Source organism: Schistocerca nitens, chromosome 12 (assembly GCF_023898315.1).
Source record: "Schistocerca nitens isolate TAMUIC-IGC-003100 chromosome 12, iqSchNite1.1, whole genome shotgun sequence".
Taxonomy (NCBI): domain Eukaryota; kingdom Metazoa; phylum Arthropoda; class Insecta; order Orthoptera; family Acrididae; genus Schistocerca; species Schistocerca nitens.
In genome coordinates, this window is record NC_064625.1 from 87,921,321 (window position 1) to 87,937,683 (window position 16,363).

The 16,363-nt window shown below is 44.2% G+C and overlaps 1 protein-coding gene across 1 annotated transcript in view; it reads right to left on the reverse strand.

The window, feature by feature from the left end:
• Positions 1 to 5,667: 5,667 nt before the first annotated feature.
• The window catches only part of LOC126214925 (slit homolog 3 protein-like), a 143,228-nt gene continuing 132,532 nt past the window's right edge, over positions 5,668 to 16,363 (reverse strand). The window contains exon 8 of the mRNA XM_049941565.1: positions 5,668 to 5,767. Coding sequence (XP_049797522.1) covers positions 5,668 to 5,767 — 100 coding nt within the window. The remainder of the gene's footprint in view (positions 5,768 to 16,363) is intronic.

Here is a 16,363-nt window from a genome sequence, read left to right on the forward strand (position 1 = left end):
TGCCTCCTTTAGGAGTCTTATCACCACCAATATCTTGGTTCACTGGCCATGTACAGTATTCGAGCCGGTTTACTTCCAAGAAAAACTCAGTTACATTTACACTGAAGAGCCAAAGAAACTGGTATAAGCATGCTTATTCAAATACAGAGATATGTAAACAGGCAAAATATGGCGCTGAGCTCGGCAACGCCTCTATACGACAGAAAGGGTCGGACGAAGTTGTTAGATCGCTTGCTGCTGCTACAATGGGAGGCTATCAACATTTAAGACAGTTTGACACTGGAAAAATCCCTGTACCCGGCGTGTTTATACCAACTTCAATGGGTCCTGCGCATGACAGGTGTTTTCCTTTACGTATTCAAATGGCTCTGAGCACTATGAGACTTAACATCTGACGTCATCAGTCCCTAGCACTTAGAACTACTTAAACCTAACTAACCTAAGGACATCACTCACCTCCATGCCCGAGGCAGGATTCGAACCTGCGACCGTAGCGGTCGCGCAGCTCCAGACTGTAGCGCCTAGAACCGCTCGGCCACTTCGGCCGGCTTCATTTACATGTACAGCGTCATCTACTGATCAATTTTCACAGTATTTTTTTTCTTCTGCCATACCTTTTGCCCCTTCTCCTATAATAATACGTTGGAATTTAACGTCATTCTGACCAGTGGTATTATTTCTACAGCGTTTTGAATGTTTAATTGTAATCGCCCAGTACATCTCGATGTCCCTTCTTTAAACCTCGCTGGTACAAACAGGATAGATCCATGCCTCGTGCTTCATATATATATGAAGCACGAGGGTCGCACTGCAACACCGTGACAACATGACCACGGTGCCGTGGCGTTTGAAATGCTGATCCTGCAAGAAGACCGTTCACTGCCACTTCTTGGTTCATAGAGCATAAATAATATGCGAGTCGGTTTACTTACAAGAAAAACTCAGTTACATATAGCCGTCTTTTAAGAAAGACGTTTCCTGCAAAAAGGTGCCAGAACGAGTGTTACGTCGAGAAAAAGAGATCTCCAGAACTAGTTAACGATGTTCACGATTAGGGAAAGCTTTTCTCTCTTTCACGAACGAGTTCACTGATCGCATCACAAAATGTTTCGCCAAGCATGGAGTTCTAATGATACTGTATTGCTGCACAACGCTATCTGCACGCTGGCTTGCGCCAAACCAGGCCCACTATTGAGACAAAAACAAAGAACAATGCACGCCAGTTCCCCAAGCACACAACAGTGTGAAACACACAAAACCCGTACACATAGGCAGTGGTGTATTTAAGGGGGCGGGCTTTCGGGTTGAGAGCCCTCCACTCCCCCCCCCCCCCCCGTCCTCCCCCAACTGTGCACTTACAGACATGTTTATAACAAACCTGCATACAACATGGTAATACTGTGGCTAGGAAACAAGAATTAACAACACCTCTGCTTCAGTATGTGAAGAAGCTGGTTGTAAGCTGCTACAGTATGGCAAAGACAGGCTTTTTCCGAACGAATCTCCACGCAAAAAAAAAAAAAAAAGTTCAAATGTGTGTGAATTCCTAAGGGACCAAACTGCTGAGGTCATCGGTCCCTAGACTTACACACTACTTAAAACTAACGTGTGCTAAGAACAACATACACACCCATGCCCAAGGGAGAACTCGAACCTCCGGTGGGAGGTGCCGCGCAATCCATGACATTGCGAGGTGCCGGGGCTAGCAGTGTATTTAACACTAAATTCTTCTAGAATCTACATATGTAAATGATGCTCTAAGCCCCCCCCCCCCCTATTCTAACTCCGACTTTTGCTGTTGCACAAGGATTAAAAAATATACGCGAACTGACTGTAATCAACCCTGCAAGTGGAGTAGAAAAGAGTTTGGCACCTGCAATAATTTAATTTGATAAATAAGTTAAATAAAGGAAGGTTTCATTAACGTAATGAGAAATGATGGGTTGCTCTACCGATTAACAGAATGAAAGTTCTGTCCAAAATAACAATATGATTTATTAAGACTAAACACAAAATAATAAACAAAAACACATGAAACATTTATAATACATCAAATTGGCTCAAATTGGATACTCAAACAAACGCTGTGAAGGTGAAGTTGTCCCTAAACTAGATTGTGAGGTTTATGACGAAGTGGTATGTGGAGCCAGTTCCTTGCCACTCAAATCGTAAGAGAGACACACAGCTAACCCAACATTAATTGCTGCTACTCAAGACAGAACAAAGTTAGAAAAAGACGAACAGGCGCGCTCTGCTGAGCTCTGATTATTACCTAGGAAAATCCCTATCTGCCGGTGCTGCGGACATACATTACCAAACTGTCTTCTTAACTGCAAGAACACGATCTGGCGTACCGGAGGCGAAGGCTGGTTGCTTCGACGTCCTCGACCGAAAGGCGAGAGCCGACTACCTAGAGCACCCGTACAGGCCGAACACACAACATTCCCGCCACCACGACAGTGGCTGTGGTTAAACGTTCCAATCAGCAACTCGAAAACCGGCGGAAAATTCCACTCCATTGCCGGAGCACTACCATTCCACCAATGGAGATTCTTGGCGCCAATTTCTGCGCTGATTTTGCTACGTCACGGAGCTATGCCCTGAGCAAGCCAATCACAGTTACTATTTTGCAGAAAGCGCGGGAATTTTCCCGCCACAACTGCCTGGGTACACAAGTCATTCCCACGCCTCGCTGGTAGCCCACCAGAAAGTGTTTTCGCTAAGTTTCTGCGAAGTAACGGAACCTCTAGCCCAGCCGCTACTTCAGACCCCTCCTGGCTTGTCTTTTGACAATGTCGGCGTCTGCAAAGCATTCTCTCGACTGCCTCACACCCGTCGGCTTAACCCTCTCGAGATCCGCAGAGCCCGCCTGTCGCCGGACCACCCGGGTGACGAGAGACGCTGCGTGGGAAGTCCACGTGTGAAGGAATAGCAACTTTTCACCGCATGCGATTAAAGAGGAAAATCGTAAGATAGAAATATGAGAGGGGGCTCATGCCACCTCTCAACATCACGCCTCAAACCGCGCGGCTCCGCTCAAAAGTGAATGACCGATAACAGACGTGGTTGTACGTTGTGACAGGTTAATAGTCAATTGAGTTTTCTAAAGCAATAGAGCTTATTTATTAAACAACATGCTCCCTTACACAATAACATTATAAGTTTTCAGTTTTATTTAGTAACACGTATCAGTTAAACATCAGTGGTGAATTAGCTTAAAAGCTTACGAGCTCAGTCTCAGCATATTATAGTACCTGTAAGTCAACGTTAATGGCCACGGAAACAATGCGCATTGGTTAGTTGGAGAACACATTGTCGGTGCATGCGATGACCAAGAAGGGTTCTAGTTTGTTTCGTGCACGACTGAGTTACCAGTTATGTCCATTATAATTATCCGGGCTGTTATGCCGTGGTCGGTTGATGAATTCTGAGGTGATTCCCAACGTTTCGTCTCCGACTGCGGGAGACATCTTCAAGGGGGTCCGTAGCTTGATGGTCCAACACACACACTGGCTCGCTACTGACAGGTAATCTGAATGAGCTCACCATAATGGCAGTTTATCGAGAAACTGTGATAAGTGATATGGCAAAACAAAGAGACCGCCGTCTTCCTTCTTTAAATTTCTAGTAATTGGGTTAGTCACTTTTTTTTCTATTTATGTGTATTAAAGTATCTCACAAAAATTAATTTTATACACTTTAAAGTAAATTAGCACATGGCTCAACTATAAATGTAGGCAATTAATAGAATCGATGTAGAAAATTCTCCTAGCAACTGGATTATGTTTTATCAAAATATTCAAAGTTCATAATCCTATAAAACCGATTTCATAATTTAATTTATAACCTTAATAAATTGTTCTCATAATGTCATTAGTGGCCGGCCGAAGTGGCCGTGCGGTTAAAGGCGCTGCAGTCTGGAACCGTGAGACTGCTACGGTCGCAGGTTCGAATCCTGCCTCGGGCATGGATGTTTGTGATGTCCTTAGGTTAGTTAGGTTTAACTAGTTCTAAGTTCTAGGGGACTAATGACCTCAGCAGTTGAGTCCCATAGTGCTCAGAGCCATTTTTTGTCATTAGTGCTATAATTAAGCAAATGTAAACCAATGACAGACTTTATAATTTTCGACATTAAATTAGTATGGACCAATAAAATCAATTTTAAATTTGGGTTATTGCCAAATGAAAGGCAAAGCCCTCCCCTTCTCCCACAAAAAAAGGTAATGTAAATACGCCAGTGCATATAGCTACTTCATTCTAAGAAACTGACTCAAAATTGGAATACGTGAGGTACCCAAATATCTTACAGTTACTGTATATAGGGCAACAGGGACAGTAAGGTTGAAATATGCTTGACAACGCCCTCCACGAAGTTCACGAATCGACACTGCAGATCGTTCTGACTGTCCTATTCCGCACTAAAAGTTTCGAAGGTATACATATATACCCAAATATACCATACCATAAGGCATAACAGAGGGAGTGCATACCAGGAAATCAAGGAAAACGCATAAGATTTACTTAAAATAAGATCAGAGCTTCAGCAGCGCGATACCTTGTGAACAGCAGTGAAGAAAAATATGTGTGAAAAAAAAACAGTCAAATGATCTATCTGAAAGTGAGAAGTGAAATAGAGAGACATTTGACGGGCCTCTCGAAACTATGTACAGCAAATGAAGCACCGTATCAGAATTTCAAGTATCACCAGACAAATATCCTCTACTACTTTTTAAATTTCAAAGATTCTAAGTTAATAACTGAGCTTTAAATTCTCTGTCAGCACCTGATTCGCTGTACATAGTTTTGAGCATCATTCAGAGGCACGTCAAATGTTTCTCCACTCTGTTTTATTTGTTTCTCTTAGAACATATCACGCAGCATTTTGGCTTTTTCCTAATATTTTTATTTTCAAGGGTTTCCTCAATTCCCTACATAGCTTCCAAGCAGTTAAATCTTTTTTGGCAAAACAGACCTCATGCTGGTAAATTTGGTAGCCATTTTTCCATGTCCCAGTCTTTTGTAGCGACGCTGCCGCGCGCTAATTCAAGCTCGCCAGTGTGTGTGTGTGTGCTGTGCGCGTGTGTCAGTACAGTGATGTAGCGACGCTGTGTAGTTCCGCGCCCAGCCTCTAGAGGCGCTGTGTTTTATAACTTTTATATACGTTCTGTTTCTTATGATTATTATTCCTTGTTTTTTAGAGTTAGATAGTAGTTCCTTGTCTCCTGACTTGTGTGGACGGATACTATTTTCTCTCCTAGCTACAGAAGTTCCCGAGGATTGAGGATCCTCTGTATAGATCGGAAGCAAAATTTTATAGCCCCGAACTGTCCACACATGCCGGGCGTCGTCAGATACGCGCCGCAATAAAGTTATTATTACTCAACTGAAGGTCTTCATTCTTCCGAATCACGTCAAGCAAAAGTCGGACAGCCACCAGTTTAGCTGTACCCGACACTTTGTTCGGCTGTGAAAATTCCGACTAGTATACATTCTGTAACGTCTCGCGGGTCTTGTATTCGCTCCGTTCAAGCATTTGACCACAAACAGATTACTCACATGCTGCGCCGACGATGAAGCTACACGAAACCGCAACATATAATGTGTTGCCCGGCCAGTAAAGGTAGCCAGTAGGAAATGTCGAATATGCCTCTTGATGGGTCAAAGACGCTAGCGCTCCCGCGCACCAGCTATCGGCTGCCAGAACTCACGCACCGACACGCACTGCCCCACGCAGTCAGAGACGCTGGGTCGAGAGTCTCGCCCGCAGCTGTTTATGCGTAAGCTGCCAACGTCACTGGTTATCCGAATATCCCGTTACACTCGTTGCCATAACAACTCACACGGGGAGACATTGGACAGCTGTTCCGGGGAACGCCGTCATAGCAGGACGAGGCGGAAATCGGAGTTGTGTACGGAGCCGAGCACCTTTTCCTTCTGACTGGATTTGGCTGCAAAAGTACTGAATGATGCACTGACTAAGTCTACACCGTCTTTGGTTCTTTGGTGAAAGGCGAAATAGGCCTGCATACCGCATATCATCCAAATGACACACGCGATACGTACAGGTTGTTCAAAATTTATTGCCACATATTCCAGCAGGATCTATCTGTCAAAATTAGGGTAAAAGGTTCTATAATCACATGTTCAGGCAGAAATATTTGTTGAGATATGGAAAAAGGTGACAGGTGAACGGAGACAGGTGAAATTCCCTCAGACTTCAAGAAGAATATAATAATTCCAATCCCAAAGAAAGCAGGTCTTGACAGATGTGAAAATTACCGAACTATCAGCTTAATAAGTCACTGCTGCAAAATACTAACGCGAATTCTTTACAGACGAATGGAAAAACTGGTAGAAGCCGACCACGGGGAAGATCAGTTTGGATGCCGTAGAAATGTTGGAACACGTGAGGCAATACTGACCCTACGACTTATCTTAGAAAATAGATTAAGGAAAGGCAAACCTACGTATCTAGCATTTGTAGACTTAGAGAAAGCTTTTGACAATGTTGACTGGAATACTCTCTTTCAGATTCTAAAGATGGCAGGGGTAAAATACAGGGAGTGAAAGGCTATTTACAATTTGTACAGAAACCAGATGGCAGTTATAAGAGTCGAGGGGCATGAAAGGGAAGCAGCGGTTGGGAACGGAGTGAGACAGAGTTGTAGCCTTTCCCCGATGATATTCAATCTGTATATTGAGCAAACAATAAAGGAAACAAAAGAAAAGTTCGGAGTAGGTATTAAAATCCATGGAGAAGAAATAAAAATGTTGAGGTTCGCCGATGATGTTGTAATTCTGTCAGAGACAGCAAAGGACTTGGAAGAGCAGTTGAACGGAATGGACAGTGTCTTGAAAGGAGGATATAAGATGAACAGCAACAAAAGCAAAACGAGGATAATGGAATGTAGTCGAATTAAGTCGGGTGATGCGGAGGGGAGTAAATTAGGAAATGAGACACTTAAAATAGTAAAGGAGTTTTGCTATTTGGGGAGCAAAATAACTGATGATGGTCGAAGTAGAGAGGATATAAAATGTAGACTGGCAATGGCAAAGAAAGTGTTTCTGAAGAAGAGAAATTTGTTAACAACGAGTATAGATTTAAGTGTCAGGAAGTCGTTTCTGAAAGCATTTTTATGGAGTGTAGCCATATATGGAAGTGAAACATGGACGATAAATAGTTTGGAAAAGAAAAGAATAGATGCTTTCGAAATGTGGTGCTACAGAAGAATGCTGAAGATTAGATGTGTAGATCACGTAACTAATGAGAAGGTATTGAATAGAATTGGGGAAAAGAGGAGTTTGTGGCACAACTTGACTAGAAGAAGGGACCGGATGGTGGGACATGTTCTGACACATCAACGGTTCAAAAATTTAGCATTGGAGGGCAGCGTGGTGGGTAAAATTCGAAGAGGGGGACCAAGAGATGAATACACTAAGCAGATTCAGAAAGATGTAGGTTGCAGTAGTTACTTGAAGAATCTTGCACAGGATAGAGTAGCATGGAGAGCTGCATCAAACCAGTCTCAGGACTGAAGACAACAACAACAACAACAACAACAATGGGACAAGCTGTCCTCTCGGTCGCAGGCTAGATAGAATTGGACAATACACGCGATGCTATGCGTGGTTATCACACAGCCTGACATGTCCTTCAGCACTTCTTCACACTAAATCCCAAACTCTTTCAAATAGTCACGGCTCCATTGCGTCATGTGCCTGCTCCTCTAATGAAGTCTCCACATTGTCGATTGGTTCGACATCCAGAAATACCTTCAAGTGTCCCCATAGGCAGAAATCCATCAGATTCAGCAATAGTGATCATGCAGGTCATTCCACTGGACGCTGCCAATCAGTCCATTGCCAATGAAAGCTTACAGTGAGGTAGTGTCGCACGATCTGTCGAAAATGAGGTACCAAAGCCACAGTCGTTGTCATTCTGGAAGGGCAACTTTCACCAACAACGCTGGTAGTACACCGCGCAGAAACCGCTTATACAAGGCACGTGTTAATCTGGTTGGTAAATTGTATAGCCGTATGTGTCTGTCACAAACAAATCTTTCCCACTGTAGAGTACCTTCGCTATCATGGAATCACTAAAATGTAAATGTAGTGTGGCTAGGGCCTCCCGTCGGGTAGACCGTTCGCCGGGTGCAAGTCTTTCGATTTGACGCCACTTCGGCGACCTGCGCGTCGATGGAGATGAAATGATGATGATTAGGACAACACAACACCCAGTCCCTGAGCGGAGAAAATCTCCCGACCCAGCCGGGAATCGAACCCGGGCCCTTAGGATTGACATTTTGTCGCACTGACCACTTTTTTTTAAATCCCATTTTGTTCGATTTCGTTCGTTGCATCTGCTCGGGGCGGACGTCGTAAGACACCCGTTTAAGTTCGTCGTTGATCGGTTAACTCAGTTTGTGTGTTTTTTTTTTTTTTTCCTTCCTTGTTACAGATGGCAGCTACCGTGCCGACACCAATCAGCTACCGGGGGCGGACATGGAATCACTGATTGCATATTAAAAGCGGTCTCTATTCGTTCTAAAATATTAATAAACGTATTTATACCCATAAATGTTATAAAAAATCGAAGTATGTATGTTACACATCTCATAAAATGCTGTACCGATTTCAACCAAAGTTGCTTTACAAATCGGTTACTGTCTGAAAAGAACAATGACGGAGGTAAGAACCACCTCCCCCCGAAGGGGTGGGGGTGGAGGTGAAAAAGTATCGAAGCTTGTGACACGCAAATAGTCAGATCATACTCCTTAAATATTTGAGATTTGAAGCACTTAGTGTCTTGGGACAAGCTATACACACAACAAACCTTTATCAGACTTTTTCTCTCTAACACACCTACAAAATGCTGAAAGGAAAAAACAGACAACCTTGCATGTAGGGAAAGAACAGATATGAGTAGTCATCTTGGGTATTAACGGGTATTAAGAAACCGCTTTAGCAGTATTTATTCCTTTATTTCTGGGTCATTACCTGTTTCGTAGCACTAAATCCACATTTCCAAGAGAACATATAACTAAAACATGCGCTATTTAGGTATATAATCATCTGAAGATGTGGCTTTTAGTGTCATGAGCTGTTAGTGATACAGTAGTGAAGGAATAAATACAACTGAAGTGGTTTATTAATTCCCAACATGAAAAGAATAAAGCTTATACCTTAATACATTTTCCCTTTTCATGCTGTAAAACTGTATAATTTCCCTGCCAAATCTTCGCTGTTCCGATATATTTTACTCGTTTATCGTTCTGAAGGCGTTCCGATCAGCTGGAGGTCAATGAACCATGAATTGTTAGAGGTAACATTGATGAAATACGTCGAGTCAGCGTATTTGTCCTGCGGGAGAGAGAGGTGGACCTATGTGACACAGATGCACATAATTGTCGATCGTTGAGCACCATTTTGTAAAATGTAAATTGGTACAGAGTTGTATAAAGAAAGACAGAGAGGTCTGAGACTTTATCATTGTCAACCTATGCGAGAATATAAGGAAATTCTACAAAAGGTAATTCAATCGACCTCAGTTACTTTATGAAGTTTGAGGATAGGAACTTCGGACGTTTGTTTGATGTTGTTTGCTGGTGGATTTGCACAATCAAGAGAATTTCTGCATCTATATCTACGTGATTACTCTGCTGTTCACAATAAAGTGCCTGGCAGAGGGTTCAATGAACAGCCTTCAAGCTGTCTCTCTACCGTTCCTCTCTTGAACGGCGCGCGTGAAGATCAAGCACTTAAATTTTTCTGTGCGAGCCCTGATTTCTCTTATTTTATCGTGATGATCATTTCTTCCTATGCCGGTGAGTACCAACAGGATGTTTTCGGAATCGGAGAAGAAAACTGGAGATTGAAATTTCATGAGAAGATCCCGTCGCAACAGAAAACGCCTTGTATTAATGATTGCCACTCCAATTCACGTCTACGACACTATCTCCCCTATTTCGCGATAATACAAAACGAGCTGCCCTTCTTTGTACTTTTTCGATATCATCCGTCAGTCCCATCTGATGCGGATGCCACACCGCACAGCAATTCTCCAGAATATGGCGGGCAAGCGTGGTGTAAGCAGTCTCTTTAGTAGACCTGTTGCATCTTTTATGTGTTCTTCCAATGAATCGCAGTCTTTGGTTGGCTCTACCTACAACATCATTTATGTAATCATTTAAATTTAGAGTGTTTTTAATTGTAACCTCTAAGTATTTACTAACACTTACAGCCTTCAGATTTGTGTGACTTCTCTGTTCAGGGTCAATTGCCACTTTTCGCACCATACAGATATCTTATCTAAACCATTTTGCAATTCGTTTTGGTCATCTGATGAGTTTACAAGACGGTAAATGACATCATCATCTGCAAACAATCTAAGACGGCTACTCAGATTGTCTCCTATGTCGTTAATATAGGTCAGGAACAACAGAGGGCCTATAACACTTCCTTGGGGAACGCCGGATATTATTTCTGTTTTACGCAATGACTTTCCGTCTATTACTACCAACTGTCACCTTTCTGAAAGGAAATCACGAGTCCAGTCAGTTTGGTTAAAAGATGATTGTGAGGAACGGTGAATATAATTAATTTTATTGAGATTGGTACTGCTATCAAATAGTGTAATGATTTTTCTTCAGAAGTTAACCTCGTACAAACCATTGCTAATCTGATTATAATTATGTATGTAGACTTGAGCTGTTTTTTTTTTTCAGGAATTGATTTTCAACCAAATTATATATGTATAGTGTACAAAGCAATAATACTGGCGTAGTAAAGACTTACAGAATTATAAGATGGGTTGGGTTGTTTGGAGTAGGAGACCAGACAGCGAGGTCATCGCTCTCATCGGATTAGGGAAGGAAGTCGGCCGTGCCTGGAGCGATTTAGGGAAATCACGGAAAACCTAAATCAGGATGGCCGGACGCGGTATTGAACAGTCGTCCTCCCGAGTGCGAGCCCAGTGTGCTAGCCACTGCGCCACCTCACTCGGTCTAGAATTATAAGATAGGCAGTTATGCTATTTAATTTTATTGCTGGAGAATATAAGTAGCGAAGTAATTTTTGGACAGCAAACTGCTCAACATTGCGGCTATATGTCAGGTCAGCGAGTAATTCTTATGGTATTGGCCACTAACAGAAACCATGGGTGTGCATATCATATTCTTGTGGTTGGCTTGACTTTTAGTAGATGGACTAAACCTTCTCACATACTGTAACCTTATGAACTAACGATGACTGGAATGGGTTTTTTTAGATACGGATGCAGACTCAAAAGGATTATTGAACGAGTTACGCTAGATTACGTTAACGAATGGACTTCGACAAAAGCCCAAGAAGTAATTGGCATTGTAATAATAACAAAATGGACAAGCAAAATAAGTACATAATAACGTAACGTTTCCTGAAAAGTTAGTTAAGAACTGAAGTGTATTTGTGAGTGAACGAGGACAATCTGTGACTGTTAAGAGGGTATGAGAAATATGAATCAGTGAAGCGAAAGTTTCTAGCATTAAGTCATTTTGGCATTAATACACAATGGACATTAATGACTGAAAATGGAATCTAAGGCGAACCAGTTTGGGACACAAAACAAATGTTCCACGAGTGAAACAAACCCGACAGGTGATGTAAAGTGAAAGGCGATCCGAATCTACCATGTGGGGCAGAAACGTGTTAGCACAACAATCCACTAACACCTGACTCCTCCGCGAAGGTAATATCTTTGTTCAAAGATACAAAATCCTGTAACAATTGTAGTGAGGAATCATGAGCTATATTGAGATGTAACATTCAAGGATCAAACTGGAATGTAGTTGTAACATCTAATAATGATTTAAAATCATTAATCATTGATGGTGAGCGGAAGTCTGGCTGTATGACCTTACTCCAGGTTTTCCATGGTTTTCCTCTGAGTCTTAGCCAGCATGGAAAGGTCGGAAACCTAAGAAGGCCACGTACATAGGAGTCGCCAGCTATAGTAAAAGTACTCCGTCTGCAGGCCACAAGTGGCCCATCGGGACCATCCAACCGCCGTGTCGTCCTCAGTTGCCGGCCACTGTGACCGAGCGGTTCTAGGCGCTACAGTCTGGAGCCGCGAATTCGCTACGGTCGCAGGTTCGAATCCTGCCTCGGGCATGGATGTGTGTGATGTCCTTAGGTTAGTCAGGTTTAAGTAGTTCTAAGTTTTTTATCACTCGTTCTAACTATGGCTTCTAACGATACGAGTGATTCGTGTGCGCCTTCACGGGCTTCTGCTGCGCCTGATCCCTCTCCTCAGGACGAGCAGGGACAGGCAGAGAATGAGACTGTTATGGAGAGGTATTCAAGAATCTCGTTGCTTATGGAGCAACAAATAAAGAATGGTAAAATCAGTCAAGCCGGACTTGCCATTATAAAAAATGAACTGGCTGCATGGGCTATTGCCCACGCCAAACTCGAAGGAAGAATAGAAGAACTTGAGAAAGAAAATGACAGGTTGAGGAGGCAACCGGCTAAGACGTGGGCAGCTGTGGCTGCGCAAGCGCCCACCAAACGCCCACAGAGTACGACTAGAGACACCATTGACAAGGTCACAAAAAGGACGGACACAGCTGTCTTCCTCAGGACATTACCTGGGCAAGACACAAGTGTCAAGAAAATACAGGAACTTTTTACAAAAACTATCGACCCCGTCAAAGACAAGATCAAAATAAAAAAGGTAAAACCAAGTAGAAACTCCGTAATCGTTGAAGTTGCCTCGGAAGAGGACAAGGAGAAGCTACTGAACAACCAGAAATTGAACTCGGTGGTCAAATGTGAACCACCGAAAAAACGAAACCCTCTTGTCATTTTATATGACGTACCTGCACTTATGACGAATGAAGAACTAGCAGAAACAATTAGGTTACAGAACTTTGATAAAATGAAAGAAGATGAATTTAAGAATAACTTTAAGCTAAAATTTAAGACTGGTCCGCGGGGTCGAGATGTAGTTCATCACGTCGCCGAAGTATCGGCGCCGATGTGGAAAAGTGTAACAACAATGGGCAGATTATATGTTGGCTTCCATGCCATCAATACAAGAGACTATGTCGTGGTACGTCGTTGCCACAACTGTGGTGACCTGGATCACATCTTAAGGCTGTGCACCAGGGAGCCGGCGTGCACCAAGTGTGGGGAGAAAGGCCACAGCCGTAAAGACTGTAAGGCGGCGGCAGTTTGCATACCATGTAGGAACCGAGGAAAAAAGTCTTGTGGAACCACCGGTAGAAACTGCCCCACATACAGAATGCTGGAGCAAAGACTGATCTCCAGGACTGATTATGGCTGAGCCCAGTATATCAAATAGGATGCCAAAACGAAAGTCCCCAAGCAAAAGGAGGAGGGATGCCATGCGGGCAAATAGATTCAAAGACTTCTTGAGGTCGCTCACGGGAGTCATTAAAATTGAAACAAAGGACATGGCTACACAAACAGATTTTCCAACAATAGATATAGGAATACAAACAAATCTCCCCATGGCAGAAACTCTCTCCTCTGGAAGCTGGGAAACAAAGCCAAAACCACACCAACAGCGGCAAGGGCATCCTATGGCTCCAGTAACTTACAAGGACAGTAACATAAATAACCAACCTATACAGGAAAATGTAGTGACGAGCTCTTGTATGAGCCCCACCACTCAGTGTACACCAATAGTCAAACTGCCACCAGTCGATCCGGTTAGGGTGTACCCCAACTTGGAGTACACCTTGCAGCTATCCAGGTTGGAGCAGCCGGCTACCCTGACCACTGCCTTACGACATGTGGTCCGCGTAGGACATGAAAACGGTAGAAAAATAACCTTTCCGGTTATGGAGGCTGTTGACAGAATCCAGCTAAAGTCAGTGAATCTCCCCACCGACTTCGGAGCCTTGCGAGACCTGCTCATTAAAGCATTCGAAAGACGAGGAGAGAAATTTAAACTGGACGACATCTATGAACAATCAGTAGTGGCACATGGACGAATTTTATTTGACTGGAATAAGACCTGGCCACATGACAGAGTACATACATACTATCCATGATGACAAAAATTACCATAGGACAGCTTAATACACACAACAGTAGACTCGTAATGCAAGAGCTCCGAAGGGAGGTGGAGGAGAGGAGACTCGATGTTCTCTGTCTACAGGAGCCATACTCCCTGGCTGGGAAAATAGCTTTTGCTGCCGCAGGCTGGCAAATAGTCAGTAGAGGGGATGACCCGAAGGCGGCAATCATAGTCACCAACAAACTGATGAGAGTCACCACACTCTCTCAATTCACAACTAGCCACTGCAACGTCGTGGAGCTTCAATCCCCTACGGGAATTATAACTCTCATTAACACATACTTTCAGTATGGGGATAATATAGAAATTCATATAGACCACCTAGCGAGAGTTACCACGGCGTTGCGGGGAAGAAAAGTCATAATAACTGCTGACATTAATGCTAAATCCCCCCTGTGGTACAGTGGCACACGAGATGCGAACGGTGAAAAGGTTGAAGAATTTATTATGGCATCACAACTTGTGGTGGCTAACAGACCTGGCAATCCTCCCACCTACGCTGCAGGTGGAGGACAGGGAACAAACATTGATGTCACCCTCGTAACTCCGAATACGGCAAATAACATTCAAAATTGGAGAGTCACAGAGAATGCCACCACAAGCGACCATAATCTGATAACTTTCACCATAGGAGAAAGAGAGAGCCACTGGGCCACAGGGTGGGAAATACAACTAAACTACAAAAGAACCGATTGGGAACGCCTAGCGAGGGAGTGTGACATTCCTCCATTGCCGGAAAACGACATGCACTTAGACATGGACGTGGATCAGAGGGCAGAGGAACTGGTGAACGCAGTGACAAGAGCGGTGAGGGCAGCCGTACCTACTAGGAGGAGGGCCATGGCGGCCTCCCCGTCACCATGGTCTGCCGAACTAAGCGAACTGAGTCAGTCTGTCAGAAGGCTAAGGAGGTACTATCAGCGCAGTGTCGTCTGGCAGGAACGACAAAGGTGGCAGCTGCTGTACAGGGAGGAAAAACGAAAATTCCAAAATGAACTGCGGGATGTCAGAATGAGAAGCTGGGAACACTTTGTGCTCAGCCAGCTAGTCACAGATCCATGGGGGCTCCCATACAAGCTAGTCAGAGAAAAAATCCGCTCTCCTCTGGAATTATCTACAGTCAGGTACGGGGATAGGATGACGGAGTCCTGGCAGGAGACTGCGGGGGTCCTCCTCCACTCCCTGCTGCCTGACGACAATGCGGATGGGGAAACAGAGAGGCAGCAGCAACTCAGAGATCAAGACCGTGAAACATACACCAATGAGACGGCTGTCTACCCCTTCTCAGAAGAGGAGGTAGCGACCCACATAAGATCTCTGCAAAGAGGAAAAGCACCTGGGCCGGACGGCATTGTGGCTGAGGTGGTGCAGTTTCTGGCGCCCCAGTTGACTGCACCACTAACACATCTATACAATGAGTGCCTCAGACAGCGCAAGTTCCCTAAGATATGGAAAATGGCGCACGTAGTCATCATAAAGAAAGGACCAGATAAGGATCCCGCAGAAGCGAAATCCTACAGGCCGATTTGCCTACTGGATATATTTGGTAAAATATTGGAAAAACTGCTGGCTGACAGACTGACAGCACACCGGGTGTTGTGCGGGATGAGTGACAGGCAGTTCGGGTTCAGGCCGGGGCGGTCGGCATCTGATGCAATCGCCCTGGCGGCCGAGGTCTGTGGCTCGACCCCGCACAAATACGTGGTTGGCATCATGGTTGACATCAGTGGCGCCTTCGACAACCTGTGGTGGCCTTCGCTCTTCTCCTGCCTGCGGGAGAAAGAGTGTCCAGGGCCGCTATATGGTTGCCTGAGGAGCTATTGTGAGGACCGGGAGGTCTGGTTATCATCCTCTAGCGAAAGAGTTGGTAAGACAATCACTAAGGGATGTCCTCAAGGCTCCGTATTAGGACCCCTCTTTTGGGACATCCATATGGAGCCCTTGTTAGATAGCTTACAACAGAGTGAAGAGGTGCTAGAGGTGATAGCTTACGCAGATGACCTCCTCCTGTTGGTTGGCGGCCGCAGCCGTGAAGACATCGAACCAAAGATAGCGACAACAATAGACAAACTTCAACGGTGGTGCCACGCAACTAAAATGACGATATCGCCCAGCAAATCGACATACCTACTGCTAAAAGGACATCTTATTAGAAATCCGACTGTTAGAATAGACGGTTCACCAGTTCTTAGACGACGCGAGACACGCTACTTAGGTGTCATCATTGATGAGAAGTGGAGTTTTGGTAAACACATTGATACCGTCACCCAGAGAGCCATTCAG